The sequence below is a fragment of the Lissotriton vulgaris genome, chromosome 4_1 (genome assembly GCF_964263255.1).
Source record: "Lissotriton vulgaris chromosome 4_1, aLisVul1.2, whole genome shotgun sequence".
NCBI classification, from domain to species: Eukaryota; Metazoa; Chordata; class Amphibia; order Caudata; family Salamandridae; genus Lissotriton; species Lissotriton vulgaris.
Window position 1 is genome coordinate 653,612,438 of NC_141691.1, and position 25,754 is coordinate 653,638,191.

General features: G+C 45.6%; 1 protein-coding gene across 1 annotated transcript in view; it reads right to left on the reverse strand.

Moving 5' to 3' along the window:
* LOC147722384 (maternal DNA replication licensing factor mcm6-like) overlaps positions 1-25,754 on the reverse strand; it is a 564,785-nt gene that overhangs the window by 71,465 nt on the left and 467,566 nt on the right. Inside the window, exon 14 of the mRNA XM_086964912.1 lies at positions 16,808-16,969. Coding sequence (XP_086821038.1) covers positions 16,808-16,969 — 162 coding nt within the window. The remainder of the gene's footprint in view (positions 1-16,807; positions 16,970-25,754) is intronic.

Here is a 25,754-nt window from a genome sequence, read left to right on the forward strand (position 1 = left end):
TTGTCCTCTGAGGCTAGGTCTTGTTTGCTTTAGTAGTTTGCACTTTCTCCTTTTTGATTTGGACATGGGGAAGCGTGGCTGTGTACCTAAAAAACATCCTCCGATGTTAATACCGGCCCCACTCCCCCAAACTTCAATTGATAGGATGCTTCAGAGAGCTATTGGGGTAGTCTCGAATGAAATCGAGCTTACAGAGAGGCGGCTATCCCTAACCCCAGACACTTTTCTTCAATCCTCAGAGCCACTAATTTCTGTACAATATTGTCCGGGTTCTATTCTTAGCCCTCTAAAATCCTTACCCAGACGAAGTGAGACTTTGCTATCGCCCTTACAACCTTCCCCAGTAAAACCAAAAACCTGTAAAGGTAGAACTAATACTACTCTACCTAAAGCCGCGAGACGAAAAACGGGCAATGGGACCGGATCGAATAAAAAGACTAGTTCAGAAATTAGTCCCAGTGAGGATGAACGAGTCAGACAGGGAAGAGGGTTAGAACCCCCCCCCCCCCGACTCTTATAGAAATCCTGACTGACTGAGGAATCTGATAGTGGAATTAGAGGTACAGATGAGCCCCCAACAGCTTAAGAGTCTGGTTTTCCTATAACTCGTTATGACGTAGATGAACGGATGAAAGTACCCATACCTGTATTTAGGTAGCATAGACTACGTCTAAATAAGGACTGGAAATCTATGCCTATATAAGGGCAATGTGAAATGTACCTATATGAGGGCATGAATCAGCAAATGCATACGGAATCTAAATCGACATACAACACCCACTCCACTTTATGTACACCATTACTAAGTTCTAAACATGTTAAATATATCCTAATCATATCTACACATGAAGTGCTAAAAGCATGTTTCAAATACATTGTAAATTATGCATTCAAACTATTGCATTGGTGCTGTACACATTAAAGCAAGTATTCATTCTAAGCACATGTTGCCATTTTAAATGCTCACTGAATGAATCATGAAAATATACGTTTATGAAATGGCTTGTTAAATACAGAAGAAAAAAAGGCCGAAACCATTTCATGTCAGATTACATAAAAATGTTTGTATGTGGACAAGGTCATATATGGTCTCTGGGAGTATTTAAAATTCTTGTTCTCTATGATTAGTTCTACTATAAGCAGATTACTTGTGGCAAAAAATGAAAAATACAAATTTGGAGAAAAAAATTAATCATAGGAAAAAGAGTTCCAAAGTTAGTAACTTGTTTTGAAAAATGAAGGTCAAATTCAAAGTCTCTCACTTTGTGCCAAAATCAAAAGTCAGTGGTAGGGCTTGGAGAAAACATGAAATCTTCTGTCTTTTGATAAAAAGTCATCTACCATTGTAGGTGAAAGTCGGATTACCTCATTTAGAAGATTAACCGCACATAGATGTGAAGCATCGCCATCAGCATTGGTCGCATTAGCAATGTTGATAATGGATGGTACCTGCGCACCTGTTTCCTCTCGTAACTCAGCAGTTGCAATTTGCGTCTGTGAGATCTCAATGAATGCAGTCATCAGAATCCGTAGCCGCTGGGGACAACACAGAGCATGGGCTGTTACCGGTTCAAGCATAGTATCAACATACTTTGGCATGACTGATGGGAGTGCGGAACGTGTGTCTAACACGCTTTATTCTCCGCATAGCAGGCAGCGCAGAACAGGTAAGATGCAATCTTGCCAAATTGGTCTGAATGACAGAAACCATGTGGTATTTAGACGAGGCAGTCCCAAAATTTGGATGATGCGCTGATGACAGTTCATCCACAGTAGAGTTGTCTCCATGGAGAACTGGTTGTCGCTGGTGATTTGGCCTGCCATATCATAGCAGTAGGAGCAAAAATAGTATCCCTACAATGAGTCCCAAAAGGAGGGGCAATCCGTCAAACACAGAGTGCACGAAGTTCAGAGGACTGCTTAAAAGGGTGCCAACAGTCCGGAAAATACGGTCTTAAATACACTTACCATACCGCTCATATCAGACATATTTAAGATACGACTTAACATTTCGGAGAAATGTATAGGGCAGTTTGAATTCAAAAGGGCATGTATCTCGGCAGAAGTCCTTGCGACTTGTAGATCATTCGTCTCTTTGGCCGAGGTCAGTGTCACAGTTTTTTGCAAAAGAATGGCTTTCATTCTGCTTAGAGTATCAATTTGTATAGAAGAGATGTTCAGTGAAGGGCACAGTGGCGACTACTTGACTAACTTGGTTTTTGGAAACAATACTTGCATACAGCAAGTGACCCTGGATGACACAGTTACTAAATATGGTATTCCTGGCAACATGCCACAGCAGCTGTGATTATTCAACATGAGGTAACTTCCTTTTGAAAGTTGTCCAAAAATTGGATCAATCACCGCAGCTGGTGTAAGTTTATACCCTGACAAAGGAGAGAACCGCTTAGTGCGTTTTCAGAGTTTGAACCGCTAAGAAACACTTCACATCCCCCACTCCAACATCTGTGTGTGTATGGTAAATCCCAGGATGTCTTGATGTATTCTTTACCCAACCTTTCACATGTGCCTGCTGGCATGTGTTTTAGGCAATACTGAAAATGGAAAATTGAACAGGCAGAGTGATTGTTCCATGTATAATCCATTCAGTAGCTGGTTTCTCGGCTCCCGAAATGGCAATCTTTCCAGTTTTTCAATGCTCAGCACCATATAGTCTGCTCCTCTTTGCGCCAATTTGATCTGTTTATCAGTGAAATTGAATTCTGAAAACAGTGATGTAGTATTGATGAAGGCACATAGCCTGAACTAAGGTTTTGTAACGTCCAGCCTAATAGGATGATAGAACGTAATCGATACTGACCATATTGCAACATGACCAAGTCCTGTTCCATGTCGTCTATGGCAAACAACACTATGCTGTCCAACGAATAGGTCCTGGACAACCGAGTCATTAACCCATTGTCAACCAAAGACAGCGTTTCCTCTGAATTAATACAATCAATTTCTCGTATTCGTTCTGCAGTCTCTGCTTGCGTAATCTTCCATGCTTCATTATAAGCAGCATAGATACCGGTATATATAAAACGTTTTTGACGCAGTTTTCTTCGTCCTAGCAAGAATTCCCTAAGATCTGCGCCATCTTTAATTAAAGAGAAGTGTTGCTTTACATCCTTAAGTGCAGATCTTTGTAGCCAATTAAGGCAGAATTTCCCTACACTATGTCGTCACTATTCCAGGATGCTGTCTTTGAACATATCTCGGATCTGGTCTATTGAATGTGAAACCCTGTGTCCTGTTCAGGAATCTATCTTGACTGTGGTTTGTGTCTGTGGGCCAGATCAATCATTTATTCCAATCTGGATCTGTGCTGTTGTGATGCAAAATAGTATGTACGTCGACCTACCTCTCTGAAGTGTTATCACTATCAGGTGTAGGTATGGACGGACTGTTCATGTCCTTGATCTTTGCTAACCCAAGGCAAGACGTCTGTTGGACCGTGTCATTCAAACACAATTTGCTGAGGAATGATACATGCTCTAAACATAGCTTCTACCCCCTGTACCGGTCAATCTTTTGTACCCCAGACAGTTTTTGTCTAAATGTTGTCTTTCCTAAAGTCGAAACCTAGTTTAGACAGTTGGGCATAAAAGGCTGCTTAATAAATCTGTTTTGTATTTGTCAACATACTTTTAAGTTCTGTTTTGTTAACATTTCTAAAGTAAAATGATTCTGCATTTGACACATTGAATCCTGAAAAGTATGGAAATTTCATAGCAAATGTTTTTGAGCTACCCTTTGGTGGCGAAGGACAGTGTTCCCATTGGTTATACATGAATACATTTCTAGGATTTGCAGATGTACAGAAAATGATGACCATAATGAAAATAACAATACATTTGTTCATAGTCTGATGAGCCCTCTAAATATTCATGATTTGTGAACACTGCAAACATCTCTAAGTCTGACATCATAATATTAACCATCTCAAAGTCCCAATCATCTGAAAAGGTACTAGTTGAAACAAAGTCACTTAATGAAATCTTGAATAAGTGTGGAATCTTCAACAGCTCCGACGGGCGCCAAAAATGTCATAATCTGTTTTGTCCCAAGCTATACCATCTGGTATAGGAATGGCTGTGATGTTCACTGATGACAAGTCTCTTTGTTCACGATGGGATGATTTGTGTGGCTTGAGGAGTAAATTGACGTTCTTACTTGCTGTGTCCATTTTCACATATCTTCCATTTAACAGCATACCCAGAGTTATTACCAGAGTCAACCAAAGCAGAAGAAAAAATATTCTCAACAGAATCCAAAGTTCAATCCATGGTGGAACCAGATAAGTATTTTCCAGGTGATGAAAAAGGTCAGTTGCTTGTTCTTTGAAAGTTCTTTTTGCTGGTGTTTCAGGTTTGCTGGGATCCTCAGAAAACGTATCAAAGTTTATGAAATAGCCAGAGGCAGTTCTGTCAATTGTTGGGATTGCATCAGGATTCGTTGAAATTGCTGGAACCACTTGATCACTTGTTACTTTATTGTAGACAGGTGCTACTTCATTGTAGATAGGTGTTTTTTGAAAAACTTAAGAGGTACATGTTCCATAGCTTTGTTGCAAAGTACTTCTTTTCGCGCTGCAGATTCCTCAAAAGGTGAGGAGTCTCTCAGTTTGCACCTCTTGGATTGTAGCTAGAGGTGTGTGTCTGATACATTGGCAGAGTCCACTTGGCCTACTGCTTAGTATCAGCCACATAGTGGTTTTTAATCAGGTCAATAGACACAAACCTGTTCTTTTTACCAGTAAGGGGCAGCAGTAATACTGTTCTTGATCCGTGGATTGATAGGACATGTACTGGTTGTCTGAGAGAAGGCCCAAATTCCTTCTTGTCCGCAATCTTTTCTCTGACTAGATCACCAAGCTTTGGGATCTAGACAGGCTTTGCTGGAACAGGTTGTTTTTCCCATGTGGTGGTAGGCTTCAGGAACACGTCGCTTAGTTCATTTAAGTCCTGTATAACAGCCAAACGATCTTTGATATCAAATGTTTTTTGTTCCACCACGGATGTCCGACAATAAAGGTTCGAGACCAACATTCTTGTGCACAAAAAGGACCTCATATGGAGTGATATCCCCTGGAGAACTTCTTGGCAAGTTGCTAGGACTATGTTGGACACTTAGACTTTTGACCCACCCGTCACCCAAACTGAATACCGAATTTCCCTCAGGATGGAATGGGCTGGAATATCGCAATGCAACACCCAAATTCTCCTTGTAAGCTCGAGAGCTAAACGCAGGACCCTGGTCAGAATGTAGTGTGCCGATTAGGTATGTGCCGATAAAGACTCGCAAATCTTTTATAACTGTTCAAGTGTCAGCTGAGCGCTGAGGCCACATCAAAATGAACCTGGTCTTAATATTTGTGGGACCGCATTCGTCCTGTACTGAGCTGGCTATGCTATAATCCGGTATCTGGCAGCATTCTGTGCTGCGATCTCTATTGCAGTCTATGCAGTCAATGACAAACATATGAATGTGAGCATTCATCCCTGGCCACCAATACGTCTTTTTTACAGTTAATATTGTTTTAGAGATCCCTTGATGCATCAGACCCGCTCTCAAATGTGCTTCGTATATCAAAGCTACTCTACATTCCCTGTTTGAAATTACTCTATCCCCCACTCCAGGGATTGGAGCAAACGGAACGCTATTTACATCAATTATATTGGAGTATTTGAGTGGAAACTTATTAGGAACACTGCCCGCTGCCTTTGCATATAGCATTGACGGCCTGCATTATTTTGCTGTCTATTTTTGTTTTTGGATGAGTCATTGCAGCTACGGAAGCCAGTTGCACAGCTGCCTTCGCAGCTTCATCAGCCAATGAATTCCCTTCAACTTGAATGCCATCACGTTGATGACTCAGCGTATGTATCATGCAAGTGTTTTATAGTCCTTAACTGAACTACTTTTTCCCCCAAAGCGTTTTATGCTTGATTGTGCCAACTTTTGCATCTTTGAAACTGTTTTGAAGTCAATTTTGTAAATATTTATTGTAGGATTGGACACAACAGAAAGAATCGGACACCGAGTGGTGAATTCATGATCGGTATTCTCAAGTGCCATTTTGAATGCGGGTAGTTCAGCTCGCTGAGCTGTACAATCTCCTAGAGATTGTGTTTTAGTGACCATTGGTCTAAATTTGCCATTGCCCATAAGACCTTTAACGATCAAGCAGGCTGCACTATAGGCTTGTTTCTCCCCATAGCGGGTTGAGGTGATCAGTCAGTATAAATTATACATTCATACTGGTCAAGAGGCAGAATTTCAGTAGGCAGAGGACATTCCTGTTCGTATTGTAGGAATGCTTGTGTTTTTAAATATGGATCAAAAATGTGTTCAACAATTGCAGCAAGATAATTAACCCATTTTATCCATCGCAAATGCAAGGCTTTTGTATTTGGAATGCTCGCTTTTGTTACAGCTTCTATGGCAGGGACAGGTGTCACGACCATAATTAGTTTTCCCTTTGCGAGGGCTCTCTTTTGCTACAGCAGCTTGAACAGCTGTCAGAATTTTTTTCTGTAGAAGTGAATTTCATTTCCGCTTGTGTGTACAAGTGTGAGTTGTAAGCTATTCGTACTTTTTTACTTTCGTTAAAAGTTAAGTATGTGAATCCGCATTGTACTGGAATGATCCGGATCACTACGTTGCATACGTTTACGCGTGTTTGCAAATGTGTTGTTGCGAACATGTCAGTTTGGAGTGAAAGCAAAATTTGCGTGTTTTTGTTCCAATTTACTGTTTTAAAACCAGGTTTCATTATTTCGTAGAGAGGTGTAACCCTTTCTGCGTAGTTTAGTATGTACGTTCTTATGAAATTCAGGAAACCTAGAATCGACAACGTTTTTCAGCAACTTTGGTGGTTCGAGCAGCGCACATTTTTTCTAAAAAGTTGGCTGCCAGGCTTTTCCCTTAACTTGATAATTCATATCCTAGGAACAGGATGGTGAGATGGGCAATTCTTGATTTCTTAAAATTGAATTTGTACCCCTCTGAGAAGAAGCCTAGTATATTGGTGTTCACCCTGTTCAAGTGCCAATCCAAGTCATCGTCTGTCAGACAGATGTCATTGACATATGACAATGCCTCGTTGTCGTAAGATTGTAGTAACTGTTACCCTTGCTGAGAAGAACCCAGGACTATTCTTGAATCCCTGAGGGAGACGACAGAAGTGACGCTGTGTCCCCATTATTGAGAAAGCGGTCAAATACCTACTTTCTGGCACAATGTTCTGACAAAAGTAACCATTAGAAATATCTAATGTGGTTGTATATTTTTTAAGCACAATGTTATTCATTAATGCTGTACTGTGTGCTTTTTGCACTGCAAATGTTTTGCAACAAGAGTTTAGATGTCTGTAATCCAATACTAGAGGATATGTATTGGTTTGGAGCCAGGAAACAAAGGATTGTTCATTGATGAGGTGGATGTTTCAATCACCCCTTGATATTCAAGTTGATCCAAGATCTTTCTGACCTGTTTTTTTAGCTTCTTGCTTAACTGGGTACTGCCTTTGTGCAGTTGGTTGATTTTTCAATTAGATTTTATGGTTAGGAAAATCCTCATCCCATCCTACATGATTTTTGTATAATGCTGGAGCTTGGGCGACTGCCAATTTCCTGGCATAGGTATATTATAAATGTATCAGAATATGATTAGAGAAGGCTGGCATAAGGAGGTCTTCGCCATGTGGGCACTCCCTGACAATTTCTGGTGGCCAGTCTTGTTCTGCTAGAAGAACGTCATAGCTTTAGAAAGTCACTCCCAAAACAGTGCTTTTATTTTTCTTGGTACATCTCCCTCCATCCAGAATGTTATTTCATATAACCTATGTGGAGAACTAACCCTGGTATCTGCAGTTTCAACTTGAATAAATTCATTCAAGTCCACTGTCTCCACAAGATCCTTCAGGTTCTGGCGAGCTATTGTGACTTATGCTGTGCTGTCCAACATTGTCTGAGCCCATTCTCCGTTCTTGAGTTGTGTCCTCAAGATCCTCTGCATGTCTGATTTTTAGACCGGCTACCTTCTTTTTGGTGAATTGAGGTTTCTTGTTTTTTCTGAACGTGTTGATCGTCTTTGAACTTCACGCATTCTTCTTTGTTTTTGGACTGTCCTCTTCTTTCGGATTTCTGTAACCAAGTCTGAAAGGTACGAGAGGAAGGTGTATCAGTATCTTAATAGCTATCATGTTTTCTCAAATTATCCTTATTCCTGCAGTCATACCTCCTTTCAGAGGGCTCCTTCTGAGGAGACCTACCTCAGGAATGAGAATGCTTCTCTTTGGAAGTTTGTTTGCTATGTTCCCATTTTTTTTTAGAAGGAGTAGGAGTGTTTTTAGTAAAGACCTTTTCAGGACTGTCAGACAGTTGGGGTTTCACTGGTTTGCCACCCAGACTATCTCTGCCTAATTCTTCATAGGATCTTTCAATTATTCTGGCTAGTTCTTGTGGTTGCTCTGTTACATCAAATTCCCTTCATTTTTGGCAGAACGCTACTGATATTGCTTCTCCTTTAATATTAGATATTATTGTAGAGACCGGTTTGAAATCTTTCAGTGGTTTCATACCTAAATTTAGAGCAGGCTCTGAACCAAATTTGTTTTGAATCTGTTTCAAGACGTCTGGTATTACCGCCCTGGATGGTACACCATGTGTTTTAGTGTAGATCGCAGCAAAGACTGTACCCCAAGTGGTGCAGTCCTCCAGATGCTGTGATATCGCCATTGGTGGACAGATTGTTAAAATCCTGTGTTTCTCATGAGGGCTAGTTTTAGGAAATACTGCTTCGATTTGAGTAATTTTTTGAGCTATTCAGAATGGAATTTGTTCACGTTTTGTAGGTAATTTACCTATGACGGAGTATAAAGTCTGTGGTGTGATTTTTAGTGTGTTCCCCTGGTGAGAGGTATGTTGTGTAATAACTGCTGGTTGGACTGTAAGAGTCCTCGTGACATATTGAATCAATTGTCTGTAAATTTTAATTAACTCAGAGTTGTCATTTCTTCAATGTCAGGATGTGGTGTATAGCCGTCTAAAATCGGCCATGTTGCTCCTGGTCTACCTAGTGGACCGAGCCTGGTAATGTGATTTAAATGTTTTAGGGCACCTTTAAACCAGAGCTCATGCTCCTGGTATGGGAATGGAATCTCAATATCCTCGAAAGGAATGTATTCCTCGGGTGGAACATCTTCTTTGTAGAAGTGAAATGTGTGTTCCTGGATTTGCTTCTGGAAAGACTATCCATGAATAGAATACCTCTGTCTGGTAATATTCATGTGTCTATCACAAAAACTGCCCTACCACCTCTTGATGATAGGCCATGTTTTAGAAGCGTTATAGTAATGGCTTTCCTTACATTAGGAGGAATAATTATAGCATTCACGTCGGTTTCTTGAAACCGGTTTGATTAAAAGGTAGTACGGCGTTGTCGCCTGTAGCTCCACCAGTTCCAGTGTTATTATCCCTGTTTAGAGACATTTTGTTTAATGAAAACTGCAGAGCAAGTTTCAAGGGAATAAAAATAAGGTGCACAATATTTTGGAACACTGTATCCTTCAATGTTGAACAAACCAAAAAGCTAATACATAGGATTTTTCATCCTACTCCGCTATGGCGGATATTATCCTTTACCCACTCCAGACGTCTATTGGAGTATTAGGGCAGAAAGGAGTCTCTGAGAAAAGCACGACTGAGTTACTGTAGTATCTAGCTTTAAATTAGTGCCTTACCAAAAGGTTGGGTGCCATGTAGTGTATTTCCTATATTCCAAATAGGCTCTACTCATTGGAATAATACACACTATACATTTGACATAGGATTGAGGTCAGTAGGTCTCTATAGAGTATAAGAAAATTATTTGTGTGTGTACCAGCTAACTCAGAGGTCACTAGAAACTTTCTCGAATAAACAAGAAGGGATTCGTTTCTGACAACCGCATAAACATGACAACTTTGTTTGCCCTAGAACCAGAACAATATCTTCAGAGTCGTGGAAATATTAGATAACTATTTCACTCAGTCAATCATGCATGCTTCGTTTCTACAGAGTTTGCACAGAGATAGTGAGACGGGCGTTTCAATAAAAAGGGGTTTATTTAACAGTCTTATTTCTCATGCAAGAGATATGAACTGCTACAATCGTTAGACAGAATGCGAAGTAGAATGCAAAGTAGAATGCGTACAGTGTAAACAGTAGTATAAAATAATACTGTAATAGCATTGTCTGTTGCTATGACATATATAAAAATACATTCATAAAAAACAGGCTAAAATACTCAACTGGTGCTTCTAAAATATGCCTACCCCAGTGTACCTAACCTAAGTCTAGTACTCGGGAAGTAGTAGGTGCTGCTTTACCATAGGTTTAGTTTTGCCAAGAATTGCCAAAGGTTTCTCTAGGTTCTAATCCGCTCCATACCTTAGAATGAGAGAGGTTGGTATCTTTTTCCCTGAACTCGATCTCCCAACACCCCGCAAGGGGAGTCAGAAACACTGGAGCTGGATTCTCAGCTGGAGGATGACAGCGTCTAGTCAGTGTGTCAGCTGGAGAGTTGGCTTCCTTCAGTACTTGCTGTGCGAGCTGCGTCATGCAAGTAGGTAGTCGAACTGCACCGAACCACACCGTGCTTTTTCATAGCAAGTAAAGGTATATTTATACCTTGAAGGTGTTTAGGAATGTCAGTATTGACTTAAAAGTCAGGAATATGAACGTCATGAATGAACCCCTAAGGAATAGATGTTCATGCATAATTAATGAGTCTGGTTTTCCTCGTTGTGACGTAGATGATCCCACTCAGACATGGATTAGGGGAGGACCAATAGAGAGCCTAATCGGAAAATCACTGGGTTGCAGTATCTAAATATTGCAGGTGTGACTGAAGATGCATCAGGTGAGTATCACCAGGGACCCCAAGGCTCCTTTGGTGCTACCTCAGATTTCCTAAACAATCAAGCCCCTCTCACCTCTGAACTTATAATCACATCTATGGCCAGTAATAGATCCCTAGCGGAAGTGGAAATACCAGACCCCGAGATAGACCCAGAGTTCACACAAACCTCAAACCCCTCTGGTCCAATTGTACATGCCGCCATCTCAAACTTGGGCCTCAAATTGAGGGTGCGGACGTGGAACATTGCCGGTATAAAAAACAAAACTGCAAAATCCTGATCGGATACAATTTGTACAAAACTATGATGTGTGTATGTTCCAGGATCCCTGGGCTAAAGAAGGCACTGTCATGAGGGGCTTTGCAACCTTTAATGTGCTAGCAACTATGGGAGGTAGAGGTAGACCATCGGAAGGGTTAGGCACATGGGTTGCTACACATCTGGACTGTACTGTTGAACAGCTGAACACCTCATTAGATGATTTCCAGTGTACCCTCCTCACTTTCAATGCTAGGATTAAAATTGCACTTATAAACATCTATTCCCATCCGGTAACCATTGCACAGGAATCCCAGATCATAGACTTGCTTAACACATTCATTGAGCTAGTTCCCCCAAATACTACGATGGTGATAGGAGTTGATTTTAAGTCAATTGGAGCCTCTAGCCTTTTCCACTGACCCTTTGCTCACTGTCGAGGATTCCCTTTGGTTAATTCCTGAACCGCAAATTCCTACAGTATGAGCTTGGACTCCCTTGGTATTACAGTTCAATGCAGTAACACTAATTCATGCACTGAGGATATGCAACGGTTGTACTAAGTCAGACCAACCAGGAAAAGCTACTTTTAATAGACCGGGGCAATCATCTTTATTGGACTATATTCTAGTGGAAGCAAGCATATGGCATTGGGTAGTCTACTTCGCTATCTGGCCAAGACACGGACATAATGCTTTGGTACTCTATCTTAAGCTTCATAGTCCCCCGATCACCAGCACCTCCTTTGGAACCAATGTATCTTTAGACAATAAAGGAAGGAGAATTTGTTGGGAAACCCTGAAGCAGTCACCAGGCAAGGCTGCTGCCCTGTATTACCCAATTATTCCACCTTTATTGGTAATGGAGAAGGCTGCTCAGACCCTTAATTCTCCTGATACCATCGCTCAACTCATGGTTATCAATGTGGATTTGCCCATTAGCCTGGCCAACATATTTAATCCCCTGTTGCACTCTAAAGGCAAGAGGACCCCTAAACCCACTTGGTTTAACAATTGCTGCCGAATGGCAAAGGGTGCCCTCATTGATGCCATAAAATCCAAAGACAGATCTCTGATAAAAACTAGGAGGGTCTTATATAGTGATAGTTTAAAGTTAGCCAAAAAGGATTGGGAGTCTGAAAGATGGGATGCGATTAAACAAGCTCTCACTAATAGAAATATGACGGCGTTTTGGACCCTGGTTCATATAGTTAGTTCCTCAGAGAACTCACCTATTGAGCCGAACATTGCTGCAGACGCTTGGAAACTTCATTTCCAATCGTTGTCTTCCACCCAGGACATCACAGAGCCCATAGAGGGAATCCTGCCAACTGTTGTGGGGAATTCCCTTGAAGACAATGTAGGGTTCACTGACTGAAGTGCTGTGTGCAATTAGGAAGCTTCGCCATGTAAAGGCCCTTGGATTAGATAAGATTACCGGGGATTCATTTTGGGAACAGCCCAACATCTGGGGCCCATAATTATGTGTAATATTTAACACCATATTAAACGGCATGAAAATCCCAGATACCTGGTTAGGGGCAGAAATGTTTCCAGTATACAAGAAGGGCTCTCCTCTCCTGCCCATTAACTACAGGCCAATCGGCCTGATTGACGCAACTCAGAAGCTGTTTGCCAGGATTGTCCTGGAACGCCTTCAGTTCTGGGTGGATGAGCGTGAGATTCTGAGTGCGTACCAAGCTGGTTTCCGTAAAAATATTTCTACTATTGACCAAATCTTCAGGCTCCAATTATTATATTGGAAAACGGTGACAATAGAGTGTGGGAGCCTCTATTTGATCTTCATTGATCTTAAATCAGCCTTTGATTTGGTACCTCGTGACAAACTTTGGGCAGTTCTAGAGCAAATGGACATGCCGCCCTATTTGCTCTCTTTGATTAAGCGACTGCACACTGGAAATTTTGCCCAGGTGAGATATGGGAAATATGGGGAATCAACCCCACGCTTCCCAGTGAATAAGCGTGTAAGGCAGGGGGCCGTTCTGGCCCCCACACTGTTCTGTCTTTTCATTAACGCTCTGGTGGATCAATTTAATGAGGTAGCCAGCATCAATACCCCAAAGCTCGCCCGTGACAAGGTGTCAGCAATGATGATTGTGGATGACACCTTGCTACTATCAAAATTGCCCATGGGCATCCAAAGGACCCTTGACAGCTTCTCTTTTTTTTGCAAAGATAGGGGGCTAGAGATTACTATACTAAAAACCAAGTATATGGTTTTTAATCCCAGTAACACATCTCGCCCTAACCCCATCCTAAATGGTATCCAGCTAGAGAGGGTAGCTGTCTGACTACCTGGGTGTTACACTGATGAAAACCTTTGGGTGGGGCCCGCAGCAAGAAAAAGGCAGGCTTAAGGCTAGCACAGATGTTCGGGGGAATAGCAAAAATATATATTAACTCAACATCTAGACAACCGGGTCCACTGACAGATATAAAGTTCAAATCAGGAGTGCTATAATGTATGGGGCAGAACGTTGGGGACACCTCCCTGTAGGTGGACTGGTTAAATCGGAGAACAAGTTTATGAGACAGGTCTACTGCCAAGCACTCCTCTTATCCCCCTATGTATGGACCTCAGGATTAGACCCATAGATGAGATCGGGCTGCGACCCTGGACTTTTTGGAATAGACTATGGGCCACCCCCAAAGTAACAGCCTACCAGTCGAAACTCAAGGTGATTTTGGGGCTCCCAGGGGCGGGAAAACTATCCTGGTTCACACACATAAAAGACGTGTGCCTCAGACTAGGTCAGCCGAACCTATGAACCCACCCTGAGGAAGTGCCCCTAACAATATTATTGCGCCTTGAACTAGTCAAAGCTTAGAGATTGTTTAGATTGGCTGAAATTCAAGAGAGTACAAAACCAGGCCGTTTAACCTCTGACTTTTTAAATTTTAAAGATCAGTGTTTATTTGAGGCTTTCCTTGATGCTGTTCATCAGTTTATGGCAAGGAAACTCGATGCCCAGTTTAGATTGGGTTGCTTGCCGGTCCATGCATTTATAAACAAATGGTCAAAAGCTTCACCTGTTGGATGTCCTGCCTGTAATAGCCAAGAAGAGTCACCCATTCATGTTTTCTTTTGTCCTGGATATAATGTAGCCAGGAGGTATTGGCTCTTACCAATATGCAGGAACCTGGGGTATAGACAGGCTCTGGAGGCCTTTAGAGCTTTGAGAACTGACACCCATCCCCCGATTGTTTTTGATGTGTCGTATTTCCTTAACAATGTTGCATAGGCGCCGCAAGTTTTTTAACTCCCCCCGCACATGCTAAATGTTCCTTTTCTATTTCCTACTGTTTTGATCTTATTAATTCATGAAATTTTTAACCTCTACTAAATTTTAATATTCTTGAACTGCTATGAATTCTGTTCAATCCACTGTATATGGCTATATTCAGTGATGTTTACTGATGTTTTTATTGTCCAAAATCGGTGATGTATTTATTTTACCTTTTGCTTTTATGGTCTATAATGGTGGAAATAAAGCTTGGAAATGGAATGGAAAATTATGAGAGAGGGTGATACATGCCCCACTCTCCACTTTCAGCTTCCTTAAGAGACACCAGTAGGACATTAAAGAAAAGATTTCATGATAGCTGGGCAGTCCCATACATATAGGACATTTTATTTCTCAGCAATTATCCAAATACACTTTACATAACCTTTCTCGCCCAGTCTTACACCACTTTATACGGTTGTAGAACTCTCACCCTGCTTAAAACCAGTAGCCTGCAATTTAGACAAACTGTAAAAGAAGCTGCTTAACACAACTGAATGTGTTACTTTGCTCGTTTGACATAACCTTGCTGCTCTTTGCCAACCCTCTACTTCACACATCTTCGATTGCCTAAACATTTTATAATTCACGCTTCCAAACCGTCAAAATATTTCTTGAGAAGTTAATCACTGAAAGTACTCCTAAAATTTGGAAAGCCTGAGAGTCGAAACTAGTACTCAAAACGTTTTAGAAAAGTTTATACATTTCTATAGTTAAAATTCATTCGACTGGACCTCATTCGACTGAACCCCATTCTTCATTACTGCACAAAATAAAGACAAGGGCAAGACAAACTTTTCACACGAGCTGCCTCAGGGTAAAGATTCTAGTCTGCTTGTAACCTGTAACTTGCTCTTAGCAAAATGTTACATAACTAAACTAAGGGCCTTATTTATAGTTTAGCTAAAGGAGCTCTCTGTCGAAACAAGATGATATCCTGTCTGCCATATCAAATGTGCCAAGGGCTATAGGTACTTACTTTTAATATGCTAGACGGGGCACTGGCACATTTCTGACAAAGCATTCCATCTGCCAAACTATATAAAAAAATATATATAACCTACTTTTTTTAATACTGTAATTATTCGTATGCAAAGCGTTCTGACTCTTGGATATAATTTGCGCTATAGAAAACTCCGACATAAATAAATGCAAAAGCAAAGTAATGCACTTAAAGATACATTCTTCCATCAATTCACTCATCACAAACAAAAAAATGAAATATGTATTGCACAAAAGAGCCGCACTGCCAGAAAGCACAGAAAATACATTTTATGAAATATCCAATGGATGGGGATTCTGTTTGGACGTTTCCACTAAAGTTCCACTAAAATACGCACTCACAGGCGCTAGGACTAAAAGTGCAGGGTGCTTCAACACCCCCAAAATACCCAGGCTGCAGTCAAAAAGGTGAATGAGCAAGAGAGATGCCTTTACATTTTGTCACGTTTGCTGTGTGTTCAAAGACAGAGGCCAAATGTCAGGTTATGTTTCCGGACAAACTGTTGCTTATTCTATAAACATGGGGATTGGTGTTTACTTGTCATTCTCTGACTGCAATGTTAGAGGATTTTGTAAAGTTAACTGTCTGAATCTTGCTGGGGTACAGAAAATATGAAAGTAAAGGTTAGGCTGTAAACCGTCAGTTTTATCTAACACACAACATGTATGTACCTGTAGATAAAATGCAAATATTTTAAAAGATACTAGCAATTGGGAAAGCACACATGAAGCCCTTTTTTCAATGATATAGTGTGATGGAAACAAAATTATGAATAGGATCAAATCAAGACACTTTACTTGGTGAATGAGCAAATGATAAATATTTGAAGAATTCACAATTCCACACATTTTTCCTGCTTTACATAGTGTTGTCAGTAAAGCTGTGTCAGTGTGAATTTTGGGGTAATTTTGATGAAAATGTGTCTGTCAATGGCCCTGTGCTTCCACACGATCCTTTAGGAATATATTTAGGACGATGTGCTACAAAATGCACCAAACTACTTACTGCAACCTTATCACTCTCCTGCTGAATGGACGTGGCCCATTTGCTATACTTGTTCCCTTGACAAGCTTGGATATTTCACAATCCCTAGGGCTTCAGTGATGTAGCATTGATGGCACCACCCCCACCCTAAAAAATGTCCCTGCACACCTGCGCAGACTGAGCCCCTGAATACCATCAGTCAGCACACGAACTGCTCGAAAGAATACAGAATGTATCCCCAGCTGTACACTTAAACCTAACCCATCTATTCCAATTCTATCATTGGTGCCAGACCTTCCAAGCGCATCAGTAACCGGCAGTGACGCAGACCTGCGCACACCCAATTGCTTACCTCGTCCGAGCAATGCATGCGAGCCATGCTTTCAGATAACCTTATCATGCTCTCGAGCTGGCGGACGGTAATCCTCCAGGCAGACTTGGTTATTCCGCTGCCGTCCCGCTGCCTCAGGTGCCGATACTTGTCAACGATAAATTCTTCAGCTTCCTTGGTAATCTGGGGAGAAACGGAGAGTGAGTGGCATTTCCTGGAAGCATGTGAGGGGGTCCACCAGCCGCATGAATATCACACCCTCTAACATGAGTTGAAACAATTTTAGCTCCATTTCAAAGCACTTTCACAGACATAGGAGTTATATATTCGACTATAATGCAACTCTACCATATTCGCTCGAATTATTTTATTTGACCACTATACTGTTTTCTTCTAGCAGAAGCTCTTAACGAATATCAAACAGAGAAAACATTGCTTTCCTGAAGAGGCCACTCATTTAGCCTATAGTGGAATGGTGGCAAACAGTCTCTCTGCTGATGCTGCAACCATTTTGAATTCGCTGCCAAAAAACAGATGCACTAAATCCCTGCCATTCCAGAAAATCATTAAGGTATCACTTTTAGCTCGACCAGAACCAATCAGATTCCCCTTTTAACACCTTCCCGATGAATCATGTATTCACTTCCTGTTACAAACATGCTTTTCTAGCTGAAGTGTTTCTTCCCAAACCATCCATCAGCGGCAGCATCTCCATTTGGGCAAAGGAGAGTCACACCCCTCCCCTGTTGTAGGCACAGAAAGTACAAAATAAAACGGCAATAAAGTGCTATTACCATTTTATTATTTTCTCCGCCTGGCTCTGGAGGGGAGTCATGTGAAGGCATTGTGGGGCGGGCCTCGATGCAGTGCAAACTGGGAGCGGGGTTACTGGCTACACCAGTTTAAAGTGTGCATGTCACTGTGGTCAGTGGTCTTGCAACGGCCAACCTGCCATGTGCAGTTTGACATTCTCCAACCTGAGCTGTGTAAGCAGTCAGGTGGATAGACCGCACAGGCCCCTAGTCCCAGCAATAGCACTGAGATTGCACGCCCCGTTGGTGCTCTCATACTGGCTCACAGCATGAGAGCAGCTCCGGGATTAGTAGGTTGTTCTTCAACTCAACTGGTGTGATTGGGACTGGGAGAGCTGAGCGCAGCATGGCAATGAACCCAGCCAGCACCTTCTCTCCGGACCCCCCTCTCCCCACCTTATCTCCAAGCCCGGCCTTCCCCGCCTTTCTGCAGGAGACCATCCCACATACAACAATGCCACAGGTGGGGTCGGATTAATGCAGCAAGTTCAAAAACAAAGTGTTCAAGGAAACTAGGCCAAGAGTGCAAGTTCAGACCCAAGAGTATGATCATTGGATTAATGGTGTTTTGTTGTGTATGGCGTCATACTTAAAATCCGTTTCTCCCTTAATTCTAGGTGAAGCATCTAACTCTTCGAAAACATGTTGATTCTGTTTACAAAGCTCCAGTTTTCTGAGAAACGCGGTGGCTGCAGTTTGCTCCTTCCATACAGCTGTGTTGTGATGACTTCAGTGCTACGAAAACCCCAAGGCGCTATTTAGCTTTTAACCTTAGAATTCATTTTGGGGGCTTGAGTAGGGAGAGGGACGTGTAGAGGGCTACGCTGAAGTAAGGACTGCAGCTTGGGTTATATGCTTTATGTTGTGTGGGCCTAGCCAGGCCTGGGTGGCCGCTTGCGCAGGGGTGTCAACGCGCAGCGCCAGCCAGTAAACCACACACTCGTCCCAGTCGGAAGTGACGTGCCCGAGCGCGCGCCTTCCTTTTATTGACCCCCGCAGGCCACGCCTGGCCTGCGGATGCATGGATGCATGGATGCGTGCGTGCGTCCACTAGAGTGCTAACCGCACTACATCTCTATCCAACTATACACAAGTTCGAGAATGTTCAAACAAAACTGTTCACAATGAATTACTTCAGACGCTCTGCACTTGCGTGTCCCTTAGATGATGGCTTCAGGGTCTCAGCTGACAGGCGTAGTCGTTGAGTCTTTGACTTGGGCGGGGGTTGGGCCTCAGACTGTATCGGGGGGTGCGACCTGGCCCTCGTTCCCCGCTGCGCGATGGGTTCCGGATGGGAGTGGATATGATTGACGTTCCCGCTCCCTGTTCCGGCACCGGCCCCCGGATGTCGTGTGTTGAGCTGCCCCCTTCTTCTTGTATCGCTGCTCGGGGTGGCTCGATGGTTCCATCTGTGGCTTCGGTGTTCGCGCTTGAGCTGGGAGGGACCATCTTGAACCATGATGTGTTTCTCGAAACTTCTTCTCCCTCCTTGCTGGCAGTCACCATAGTTCCCTTCGTGTTGGTTACAGTCCACGGTCCTGGTTCATAGAATGTTTGAAATTTCCCCCCTGGGCGTCTGTTCCTGATGACGACCCGATCTCCCCGGTGTAGTTGTTTTGGTGTCGCTCTACGTCGGTGGCTCGCTCGCATGTTGTTCCTGCACCGGCGTTCCTGAACCTCCCTCATGTCGTCCCTCTCCGGTGTCGGTCTTGTGGACATGGGGAGGAGGTCCCTGCGTTGACCTTGAAACATTAGGGACCACGGGCTTTTCTGAGTGGTGCAGTGGGGCGTTCCGCGATACTCTCTCAGAAATTCATGCAGTCTCTGCTCCGGGTCGGCCTCCTCTACCACCGCAATCCTGAACATTTTGTTGAGTCCGCATGAACCTTTCTGCCTCCCCGTTGGCTTGTGGCAACTGGGGAGTGATGCGCCGGTGGATGATGCCTCTGGTTTTCAAGAACGTGGCAAAATCCGTTCCCTGGAATGGTGGTCCGTTGTCACTTTTGAGTTCGCCGGGCAGTCCAAACAGGGAGAATATTTTTTCTAACGCTGGCCCTACGTGTGTGAATGCCGTGGATGGCACTCTTTCCACAATGGGGTATTTGAAGTATGAGTCAATGACTACCAGGGTGTGGCCTTCTCCGGGGAAGCTTCCGAAGTCCACGCTGACTTTCGACCACAGGGTTGTGCATGCTTCTTCAATAATTATGGGGACCGGCCTTTCAGGATCGCTGGTCAGTTGGCAGGACATGCAGTTCTTGACATACTCGTCCACGGTGTTTTCGAGTTCAGGGAACCACACCTTCTCGCGCATGCGCGCCTTCATTTTCGTGGCACCCTGGTGGCCCCCGTGTGCAAGCTGGGTAGCTCGGTGTCTGAGGCGTTTTGGTATCACTAGACGTGTCCCTCTCAGCAGTATGCCCTCTTCCGTGGCACTGAGCTCGTAACAAATGTGCCAGAATTTTGTGAGTGCTTCCTTATCCGATGCTGTCCAGGTGTTGGGAGGGTGTAGGTAGTCGGTCCAGGATCCCTCTTGTACCGCTTGCAGTGACCGCATGTACGGGTTGTCGTCCACTGTCGCCTCCTTAATCTCCTCGATGGTCATGCATTGGGAGCAGGCTGTGAGCGCTACCCACTGGACATATTCTTCGCAACCTTCATCAGCAGCTGCTGGTTCTTGGGGTAGTGGGTGGCGCGATAGGTAGTCGGCGGGGTTTTTGGCTCCCGGCCTGTAGACCACTTCCATGTCGTATGTTTGCAGCTGGATCACCCACCTCTCAATGCGTGGCGGCGGATGGGGAGCAGTGCCCTTGAAGAGCGGCACTAAGGGTTGATGATCGGTGACCATCACAAACGATTGTCCTTGTAGATAAAGATGAAAGTGGCTGCAGGCCCACTTGATGGCTAAGGCCTCTCGCTCTATTTGTGCATATCTGGTCTCGGTCGGGGTTAGCGCCTTGCTAGCGAACGCCAGGGCCGTCCATTTTCCTGGTTCGTGTTCTTGTGTCAGGACTGCCCCTAGGCCCACTGGGCTTGCGTCCACAATGACCTCGGTCCGCTTGGTCGGGTCAAAGTACGAGAGCGTTGCGTTTTCCAGGAGTGCGTCTTTTATGCCCTGAAACGCGTCGTGCTCCTTTGGGCCCCATGTCCAACTGGCATCTGTCTTCGTTAGTGCTCGGAGGGGCTCACTGCGGGTGGCCAGTCCCGGAATGAAGCGGCCACAGTACGTGGCCATTCCGAGGAAGCTCCTCACCTCCGTTGGAGATTTCGGTGCTGGGGCGTCTGATGGATTTTGACTTCCGTGGATCAATTTGGACCCCTTCCTGGTTGAACACATAACCAAAGAATTCGATCGACGATTGGAAAAACTGGCATTTTTCCTTGTGGAGGGTTGCTCCATAGGTGCTTAGTCTTTTTAATACATCCCGTAGCTGTTTGTAATGTTCAGATGCAGTGGCGGAATGGATGAGGATATCGTCGCTTACGTTGATGACCCCCGGCAGACCTGACAGTAGCTCCCTGATGGTATTCTGGAATACCTCCGCTGCCGAGGATATTCCGAAGTTGAGGCGTTTGTACCGCCGGAGGCCGAGGTGGGTGCTGAATGTGGTAATGAAGCGGCTTTCTTCGGCAAGAGGCAGTTGGTGATAGCCCGCATTGAGGTCGATTTTCGAGAACCATCTCGATCCATTCACGTCCGCTATTATGTCATCCATCGTGGGTGTTAAATGTCTCTCCCTTCTGATCGCGGTGTTCGGCAGCCTCATATCGATGCATAGTCGGATCTCGCCCGGTTGCTTGGGTTTTTCGACTATGACCATAGGGGAAACCCACGGGGTGGGTCCCGTTACTTTTTCGATGACCCCCATGTTCTCTAGCTTTTCGAGTTCCTTTTCCACCAGCGGCCGCAGGTGGAATGGTACCCGCCGATGGCGTAAGGCTGTAGGAGTGACAGATTTGTCGATGTGGAGTTTTATCGGATCACATTTGATGCACCCCAGACCCTTGAACAGTTTGGGGAAACGCTCCAGTAGCTCCTCTACCTGGTGGTTCCGGATGCGGTTGGCAAAGGCGATCAACTTCAAGTCCTCCGCCGTGTGGCTGCTCAACAGCGTGTCGGCTTCTCGGTCAATGATGTGTATCGTTGCGGTCACTTCGGCCTCGTCGGCTCGTATGGGTACTACGATTTTTCCCTTCAGAGGGAGGGGAGTGTCTGCTCCATATGCGAAGATTCTGGTCTTGGAGCGCAGGACCTCCGGACGAGGGCGTAGCTTGTTGAATTCTTGCAATCCCATGACGTTGACGGTGGCGCCAGTGTCAATGACGGCTTTCACCTCGTTCTCCCCCACCTGAACTACACACGTTGGCTGTGGTCGGCGTCTGAGCTTCAGCTCCCTGGCAAAAGAGATCACGTACGCCTCCTCGTCCTCCGAATCCGACTCATCATAGGTCGTTGGCAGGAACTTGTCTGTTCTCTCCGGGGGTGGGTCCGTGAGTGATAGTTGGCGGACAGCTTTGGTGGGTGTCCATGACTTCTTGGCATTCCGGGGTTGGCTCTTTCTGCGGCAGACTGACGCGAAGTGGTTGGGGATTCCGCAGTTCCCGCAGGTTTGACCTTGAGCTGGGCAGTCCTTGGCTGCATGCGGTTCATGTCCGCAGTATCCACAGCGGTTTTGCGGTGTGTCTCTTCGGAATCCCTTTTTCCCTTGGCCACGTGGTCGTGGGCGTACCGCGTCAGCACGCTCAACCTTGACGGTTTCCTGTTTGGCGGGAGTTTTATGTAAGGCCTGCTCCATGGCCGTTGCCCTGGCATCTGAAAGTTCATGTGCTCTGGCCAGAATGAGGATGTCCTCCAGTGAGATTCCTGGTTCTCAGGATGTGGCCCCTTAGGGTTTTATCTCGGCACCCCTGTATTAGCTGGCGTCGTATGGCCTTTGGCTGGTCTTCATCCGTGGAGCTAGCCAGCTCCCGGACTCGGGTGTGAAATTGGTCCATGGACTCACCCTCGCGTTGACGGGCTTGCCCTAGCTTGAAGACCTCAAAGTCCACATTTAATTGAGGGTCAAAGTGGTTGTTCAGGGCGGTAACTGCAGCAGCATAAGTGGTCACCCCGGTCGGGTTGGGTAGGTGTTTGAAGAGCCTGAAGACCTCGTCCCCTGCGTAGTGGAGAAGCAGCGATCTTTTCACTGCGTCGTCCGTTTCCCTTGTGACTACAAAGTAGTTCTCGAGCCTTTCCAATCAAATTTTCCAGCGAGGCGAGGCAGTAGATGGGTCGCTCGCTTCACTGAAGGGCGGCAATACCCCAGCGGCAGCATGCTGAAACGGGATGTTGATGACGGGAGCCACCGCATCACCGTCCCCCATAGTGGTGGTGCACAGGGACTGTCAAAGTAATGTTCTGAATCACTCCAGCTCCCGCACAGGCTTGTAGCAAAGTGTACCTTGGCAGTGGCGCCGCCCTCCACGTGGTCCAGATCCGCGTGCCACTTGGTTCTCGGGTGAGGGGTGGTCACTGAGGCCTTAGGGAGCTTCTATCAGGCAGGCACCACCAGCAGGGACAGCACCAGGCAGCAGCCGGTCCACAAATGTAGTAGAGATGAGGCAGGGCAGGGGATGGCCTTCCTTTCGCAGAGCCCATCGTTTTCTCACCCCAAATGCGTGAGATGTGGCACAGGGCGGCGTCCTCGCGTACCACGCGAGATGCGTGAGACTCGGCACCACGTGCGCCTCGCGGACCGCTCCGTTTCGCTCCCTCGGCAGTCGCCGGTGCAGGCACACGCACTGAGGACCTTCCCCAGGGTAGGGCAGCGAGGGCGGACGATCAGCGCCCTTCAGCAGGCAAGGGCAGGCAGGAAGGAGCACGCCGGCTCGTGGGACGCAGATGGGTGCGTCGGACCACACGCGGTATGCACCGCGGGGGTGAGCGGACCGCTCCGCTCACAGCACGGTGTACGGGCGAGGGATGGGCCCCCTCCGCTCGTCGCCAATGTTGTGTGGGGGTGTGTGGGCCTAGCCAGGCCTGGGTGGCCGCTTGCGCAGGGGTGTCAACGCGCAGCGCCAGCCAGTAAACCACACACTCGTCCCAGTCGGAAGTGACGTGCCCGAGCGCGCGCCTTCCTTTTATTGACCCCCCGCAGGCCACGCCTGGCCTGCGGATGCATGGATGCGTGCGTGCGTCCACTAGAGTGCTAACCGCACTACACTTCACAGACATCTTCATGGTGTAATCCGCATCCGTGGCACTGCAGAGATCTTTAGTTACTGCCAGGGGGCAGGCATTGTCTTCGACCATGCAGATGAACGCTTCGGTGCTTGCAGTCTCATCCGGGATTGACATTCCTTCCTTCGCCGCAGGGTGCCTTGACAGGAAGTCTGCTGGGTGGTCCATGCCTGGCCGATATAGCAACTTAATTGAGTGCCCCTGTGGTTGGACTTCCCACCTTTCGAACGATCCTTGCGGGCGCCAAGCATGTGGACCCACTAAACAGCAGTATGAGGGGCTTGTGGTCCATTATCACCCAAAAGGGATGGCAGCACAGGTAAGAATGGAAATGCTGGCATGCCAATCGTATTACCAGAGCCGCTCACTTTAGCAGCACGTATCTTGTTTCTGTCGGGGACAGCGCGCAGCTGGCATACGCTGGGACACAGATTCCTTTGGTGTCTTCCTGCAGGATGACCTACCCAAGCCCCACTGGGCTGGCATCGACCACAAACTCTTTCTTCCTTTTGGGGTGGAAGCATACCATCGTTTGATCTGCGTGCGCTTTCTTGATGCCTTGACGGGCAGCTTTCTCTCAGCATGTCCACTCCCAGGGTGTTCCAGTCTTTGTCAGCTGCCGGAGGAGTTTGGACACACTGGTGAGGTTCAAAAGTAACCTACCACAATACGTCACCATCCCGAGGAAGCTTCTTATTTCTGTGGGATTCTGCGGAACTGGGGCACTCCTGATGGCTTCCGCCTTGTGGGGGGGGCAAAGAGAAGCCCATCTTTCAAGAAGATATAGCCGAAGTATATCGACTCTTGGTAGAAAGCTCACTTCTTGTGGAGTGTGAGCCCACAGTCAGCCAACCTCAGCAACGTAGCTCTCAGTCAGGCATGGTGCTCCTCTAGACTCTGAATATATCAAGATGTTGTCACTTAAGTTAATCACGCCCACGAGGCCGGAGAGTGCTTCCTTGATGGTGTTCTGGAACACCTGTGCCGCGGTTGACATCCTGAAGCTAAGTCGGGTTTACCTTCGGAGCCCCACATTCGTGGAGGACGTAGTAATGTAGCGGATCTCCGGCGCTAACTCCAACTGGTGGTATTTGGAGTTCAGATCGAGTTTAGAGAACCATTGTGCACAGTTCAAGTCCACCACAATGTCATCCATTGTCGGGGTTACATGTCTATCTCTGGATGGACTGATTAAGGAGCCTCATATCCATGCACAGACGGATCTCACCTGGTTGCTTCAGCTTGGCTGCTACCACCAGCAAAGACACCCATGGGGTGGGCCTGATACCTTCTCTATGATGCCCAAATCCTCCAGGTTCTGCAGCTCTTTTTCCACAAGGGTGGGGAGGTGGAAAGATATGCGCCAATGCCAGTGTGCTCGTGGTTGGACAGTCTGGTTGATGTGTAGTTTCACTTGGTGTCCTCTGGGTTTCCCAGCCCTTGGAAGATTTGTGGGAATTCACTCATGTCTTCTGCGTTATTCTCGTGGACCTGCTTGGCAAAGAAAACAAGCTCCGAATCTTCTGCTGTGTGGCAGCTCAGGAGCGTCCCTTTTTTCCCATTCGGTCAGGGAGTACTTTAAGTTCAAAACCTTGACCTCCATCATCCCTCGCAGTGGTATCGGTTCTGTGCCTCCATATGTGTTGATCTTCCCGACACGGAGTGTTAACTTGGGTTTCGGTGACAGCCATTCGTACTGGTCTGTGTCCAATACATTGACTGATGCCCTGGTGTCGATAAGGGCTTGTACCGAGGTTCCGTTGACCTTTATGCTGCACATCGGGGGCATACGCCCCTTATGACTTGGCCGTCCTGCAAAGGAGATGACAAACGTGTCTTCATCATCCTCATAGTAGGCAGTAGCACCTTGTTTGGGTGCAGCTTCGGATTTTATCCTCTCAGAGTGTGAGGTTTCGAAAGGTCATTGATCGCCCTC